The sequence below is a fragment of the Salvelinus namaycush genome, chromosome 17, assembly GCF_016432855.1.
Source record: "Salvelinus namaycush isolate Seneca chromosome 17, SaNama_1.0, whole genome shotgun sequence".
NCBI lineage: Eukaryota > Metazoa > Chordata > Actinopteri > Salmoniformes > Salmonidae > Salvelinus > Salvelinus namaycush.
The window spans coordinates 34,723,647-34,730,135 of record NC_052323.1 but is presented as its reverse complement, the minus strand read 5'-3'; the positions used below and the strand labels follow the sequence as shown (position 1 = coordinate 34,730,135).

The window sequence follows — 6,489 nt, the reverse complement described above, 5'->3', positions numbered from 1 at the left end:
GCCTCTACAACATCTACGTAGGCCCTTCTTCCTGTTGTAATATCCCAGATTAGCCTCTACGACATCTACGTAGGCCCTTCCTACTGTTGTAATATCCCAGATTAGCCTCTACGACATCTACATTCCTGTTGTAATGTAACTGAAGTGTTTAGGGAGCTGAAGTGGAACGAGACAGAGATACAGAGACCACATACACAACATTGATACAATTAGTGTCAGCACTTTTATTTTGTTTTGTGTTCCGTTATTTAAATAACACAGAATTAAGGAGGGGTACATGAGACCTATTGTTGATACACACACACACACAACATCATTGGTTGATAGTCATATTACCAAATCTGTGTCCCAAACTCAAGAAAATCTCCCCCTCTTGTTGTAATACATTCTGTTAAGAACTAATTACAATCAACACTTGGGATTGGGACATAGCCAATCTGTGTTGATTGGCGGGGGGGGGGGGGGGGGGGACTCTCAGGGGAGGGGGGTTTACTCAAGGCTGAAACAAACCCACAGTGGCTCCTGTGTTGATTGGCAGGGGGAGACTCTCAGGGGAGAGGGGGGGTTTACTCAAGGCTGAAACAAACCCACAGTGGCTCCTGTGTTGATTGGCAGGGGGAGACTCTCAGGGGAGGGGGGTTTACTCAAGGCTGAAACAAACCCACAGTGGCTCCTGTGTTGATTGGCAGGGGGAGACTCTCAGGGGAGGGGGGTTTACTCAAGGCTGAAACAAACCCACAGTGGCTCCTGTGTTGATTGGCAGGGGGAGACTCTCAGGGGAGAGGGGGGGTTTACTCAAGGCTGAAACAAACCCACAGTGGCTCCTGTGTTGGTTGGCAGGGGGAGACTCTCAGGGGAGAGGGGGGGTTTACTCAAGGCTGAAACAAACCCACAGTGGCTCCTGTGTTGATTGGCAGGGGGAGACTCTCAGGGGAGAGGGGGGGTTTACTCAAGTCTGAAACCATCCCACAGTGGCTGCATCAGAAATGCCCCCATAGCTCTCTATTGTTTTGTTGATATATTGTTGATTGCTTCCGTTCGTAGCATTTGGACATTTTTTGCATTTTACCTTTCCTGTTGTTCTGAATGTTCTAACAACAACCTTCGCTGTCACACGGAAAACCAAGTAGCTAAATGTGTTTACTCTGAATAGGGTGCCATTTAAGACACATACATGTCAGTGAGAAGGTTATTCCTGCTTACCCAAGGTGCCAAGTCACCATCATACCAGCTGTCCCTGTCAGTCAGAGATTCAACACATCAGGGTCATATTCATTAGGGCACACTGTAGCAAAATGCTGTGCAATGGAAAACAAAATCCTTTTTGTACAAGCTCAGGTAGTCCCTTTCTGTTTCAGTCCTTTTTTCTTCCGTTTGGTGTCTAATGAATACAGCCCACATGTGACTAGTCAGTAATCTGCTGATGCAGCGGTCACATAGAGTCCTATGTGTTTAGGGGACAAGGATAGAACCACTCCTGTATTTCCTGTGGTCCTGTTCTGTTTGTGATCCGCTACGGGGCCGGAGGGAGAGATGTGGAATGACGTCGGTGGCCTTGGTGACCCCCCCCCCCCCCCCTGCCCCGCCTTGAAATACAATGCCTCCAGAGGGTTGAAGTGCAACGTTTACATTTACTGATAATTGTTTTTTAACTGTATAACATAAACAGGCTATTATATTGTGTTACTATGACAATTATGGAGAACAGTGTGGTTTCTTTGTGAATGACACCTATTTCAGCCAATCAAAGTCAGTCCAATACTGTGTGCCAATAGGAATAATGGAATGAATCAAAGAAGTGCAAAATCAAGTGAAACTTGATCAAATACAAAAATCTAAAGCAAACTGAAATGTGCATTTAGAGTATTGTATGTGGAATACAGGGCCTTGCTTCAGCAAGAGTTTGGTCATTTAAACAAAAACCTACTCTTATCGTTCGATCCCAACCTAACATCTGACTGCAAACATTCTCTCAACCATCTCTTGTGGAATGCCTTTTTTTTTAAATTATTCGTCTTTCCTATTGGCTACCTTGATCGTTGTGGTATACACAGATGTTTGTCCCTACAACATTAGTGACAACAAAACCTTGGTTTCCTATAGATCTCTCAGAATGTAGTATTTCTACATACTGTATTTGTTGTCCCCAGCCATTGTTAGTATGTTGTCGGTGCCCGGACAGTAGACATATCAGTATTAGAAACCATAACATTGTGTCCCATTGGTTAACATATACTGTAACCCTACACAAACTTCCTCTTTGTCTGTCTCTGTCTCTCTTCTACCTGCCAATCTGTACATTCATTTGAAATAAAGCAGTACATAAAACAACATACAGTAGCTGTATATACAGTATATAGAGGGGATAGATGCATTATTGCACTGCGATAGGTAAAGACGGCATAAGACGTTTTGTTGTTTCCCTGATCACTAAAAAGGATGTACTGTAGTGTACGTTTGTTGTTTCCCTATTCACTAAAAAGGATGTACTGTAGTGTACGTTTGTTGTTTCCCTGATCACTAAAAAGGATGTACTGTAGTGTACGTTTGTTGTTTCCCTGATCACTAAAAAGGATGTACTGTAGTGTACGTTTGTTGTTTCTCTTTTCACTAAAAAGGATGTACTGTAGTGTACGTTTGTTGTTTCCCTGTTCACTAAAAAGGATGTACTGTAGTGTACGTTTGTTGTTTCCCTGTTCACTAAAAAGGATGTACTGGTAGTGTACGTTTGTTGTTTCCCTGATCACTAAAAAGGATGTACTGTAGTGTACGTTTGTTGTTTCCCTGATCACTAAAAAGGATGTACTGTAGTGTACGTTTGTTTCCCTGTTCACTAAAAAGGATGTACTGTACTGTAGTGTATGTTTTATTTGGCCATTTGTGATGCTATCAATACCACAATAACGCCAATGTTTCTTGATTCTTTGCATAGTAAGGTTATGGAATGGTAGAGAAACTACAATGTAACCATAACCACATCTATAAAATGTCAATGTAAATATATGTCTCTGACTCTACCCATTCTATCTCTACGTACTCATTCAGAGGGAAGAGTATAGTCCCATCTTTTGTTTTCATAATCTACTAAATATCACGGCAACTTTCAAAGGGATTTCTTGATGAAAGCATAGTCCAGTAAGCTGTACTATTATATTACAAAACTCCTATACCTGCCTCCCTGTAGACACTACTACTACGGTACTGAAACTGACCCGTCAATACTCTCTGTCTATATCCCAAATGACACCCTATTCCCTATATAGTGCACTACTTTTTGACTAGGTTCCATAATGCTCGGGTCAAAAGTAGTGCACTATATACTGTTAGAGAATAGGGTGCCATTTTGAATTACAGTCTCTCTCTCTCTCTTTCCACAGTTTGACCTGTGTCAGACCTGCAAAACATCATGTCAACCTATGGTTTAACTGCATTCCTGTCTACTCCAATGTATACCCAGCAATATTAAAACATATATATATACGAAATAACTGCAAAGGGCCTATCTACAACATCACATTATCAATGTCTTACGTGGGGGAGGAAAGTGTAACACTGTTTTGAAAACATTGCATCATTACAGATATTGTCTTTGGTATTTTTTTCTTGCCCTTAGATTTTTTTTTTAAGGGGGGGGTGGTACAAATTTAGAATAAACAATTATTTAAAGTAAACATAAGTAAGCTCCTGTAATAATTGTATTTTTCAATGGAACTTTTGTCGTAGTCAAATGCAAGTAAGCTAGTTTTACATTTCAGCAATTCCTGAATACAATACATTTCGTTTTTTCAATGACAAAATCCAAATATAAAGTTGTAGACAAGTCGCTTTTGATTTTAGAATCCCCTTCAATTTCCTTTTTTTTGTGTGAAATAAATGTATAACATATTTTTATAAGACGTAAGAATGAGAGGCAGAGGCAACAGTGAATTGTCCCTTCAATCTCCTCTCGGTAATCCCACTGTTGAGCTAGCTCTGAGCGTGATGGTCCTGGACTCTTCTATAGACAGCCAGACAAATCAGTGGGTTTTAGTGGACTTTACAATCACCAGACAGGTTGCTTCTATGTCCCAGCTGCGTTGTAAGGGCATCAGATTATTTACTGTGTGGTCACCATTATTGTCCCTTACTCCTGGATGCTCCAAAGCAACAAACACACAAGATCAGTTCCTTTCAAAGTCCTTTCCATATCTCACCTGTGAGGCAAGCGCTGTGCCCTCCATCTTAGATGCTCCTATACGTCAATGAAATTAAGAATTGCCCATAACCCACCAGTCCCTTTATCAATGTACTCTCTGGGTTTTCTTCTTCTCTTATTAGGTAAGCTCAATGGTCCTTTCTCCTGACCCTCTCTCCCCGGCTCCCCCTATAGGTCGGTGCCAAAACTACCCCTCTTCACCCTCAGGCTGCCTCCCCAGCCCCGGGGACTGGTGTTGTGGGTACGCTGCAGTCCTGGAGACCTCAGCCCAGAGTCCTCCGATTCCACCGAAGCATCCGAGTCAGTGAGGGACCTGGTGTTGTAGAGCCTTACTGGGGACCGGATCACCCCTGTAGGGGTAGGAGGTGGGCTGGCGAAGGGGGGGGACTGGCACCCCATGGCCCTGGACTGGTAGGGGCTGAAGGGGGGTTTGGAGCTGCTGTGGTGGTGCTGCTGGTCATAGCCCTGGTGGTGCTGGTGGGTGATGTTGTCACCTAGTGGGGAGATTGGGAGGTTGTGGCCACTCAGAGCACCTGGGGACGGGCTGTTTTTACGTTTGGCGGCGTTGATGATGTTCTTGGCTAACAGGCGATGGTTTGCCTTGGAGTTGTTGGGGCCGGGACTGACGATGGGAGACTGGCATCTGGAACCCCAGGGAGGGGACAGGGGTGACGGGGAGAGAGGAGAGGTGATGGTGCCTTGGTGAGAGGGTCTGGAAGAGGAAGAGTTGGAGATGGTGGTGGAGAAAGGCTTGGTTGTCTGGTTGATGTTAGGGGATTGACAGCGGGACCCCCAGGGAGATACAGGCGATATAGGTGAGGTGGTAGTGGATGGTTTAGGCCTGGATAAAGAGGCTGTGGAGAAGGGTTTGGTGGTCTGGTTGACCACCGTGGGTGACTTGCACCTCGTCTCCCAGGGTGGGGAGGCAGGGGAGATGGCTGTCGCCTGGTGGAGGGGCCTGGAAGTGGGGGGTCCCTCTGGGCTGCTGAACCGACGGGTGAACTGCGGTGTCCTGGTGGGGGTGGTGGTGGGGGTCGGAGGGGACTCCTTCCTCATCTGTGGAGAGAGATTAAAAGTATAGAGACATGAATGTAAGACACCATGATAATGTTAATCTAGGGTAAAGAGACATGAATGTAAGACACCGTGATAATGTTAATCTAGGGTATAGAGACATGAATGTGAGACACCGTGATAATGTTAATCTAGGGTATAGAGACATGAATGTAAGACACCATGATAATGTTAATTTAGGGTAAAGAGACATGAATGTAAGACACCGTGATAATGTTAATTTAGGGTATAGAGACATGAATGTAAGACACCGTGATAATGTTCATCTAGGGTATAGAGACATGAATGTGAGACACCGTGATAATGTTAATCTAGGGTATAGAGACATGAATGTAAGACACCATGATAATGTTAATCTAGGGTATAGAGACATGAATGTAAGACACCATGATAATGTTAATCTAGGGTATAGAGACATGAATGTGAGACAACATGATAATGTTAATCTAGGGTATAGAGACATGAATGTAAGACACCATGATAATGTTAATCTAGGGTATAGAGACATGAATGTAAGACACCATGATAATGTTAATCTAGGGTATAGAGACATGAATGTAAGACACCATGATAATGTTAATCTAGGGTATAGAGACATGAATGTGAGACAACATGATAATGTTAATCTAGGGTATAGAGACATGAATGTAAGACACCATGATAATGTTAAATGAGGGAAGATGTGTTTTTTGATTGACAGTGCTGTAAGAAGTGAAATCTGCAACAGACCAAACAAAACAGCACCGGTAGCACTTAGTGTATAGGCTACAGATTGGGGCGGCAGATGGCCTTGTGGTTAGAGCGTTAGACTAGTAACCGGAAGGTTGCAAGATTGAATCCCCGAGCTGACAAGGTCAAAATCTGTCGTTCTGCCCCGGTAGGGCGCCATTGAAAATAAGCATTTGTTCTTAACTGACCTGCCTAGTTAAATAAAGGTAAAATAAATTTGAAAAAGAATGACCTCTGAACATTGTGGTATTATTTGTTGTATTTATTAAGGGGGTCCAGCAACAGTAAAACAGTTAAATACATGGTGTTGTGCAGCTTGGTGATACACATTTCATGAGAGAAGCCTTTCACAAGAGCTCCTTGCACATACTGCAACATATACGTGGTGTATACAGTGGTGTAAAGTACTTAAAACTTCTTAAGACTAGGGGGCGCAGTTTTCGCTTTTGGCTAAAAAGGCGTACCCATTTGAAACTGCCCATTTCTCAGCC

General features: G+C 43.4%; 1 protein-coding gene across 1 annotated transcript in view; it reads right to left on the bottom strand.

Annotated features, from left to right (window-relative positions):
* Positions 1 to 209: 209 nt before the first annotated feature.
* The window catches only part of LOC120062569 (synaptopodin-like), a 49,345-nt gene continuing 43,065 nt past the window's right edge, over positions 210 to 6,489 (bottom strand). The window contains exon 3 of the mRNA XM_039012637.1: positions 210 to 5,251. Coding sequence (XP_038868565.1) covers positions 4,364 to 5,251 — 888 coding nt within the window. The 3' untranslated portion in view covers positions 210 to 4,363. The remainder of the gene's footprint in view (positions 5,252 to 6,489) is intronic.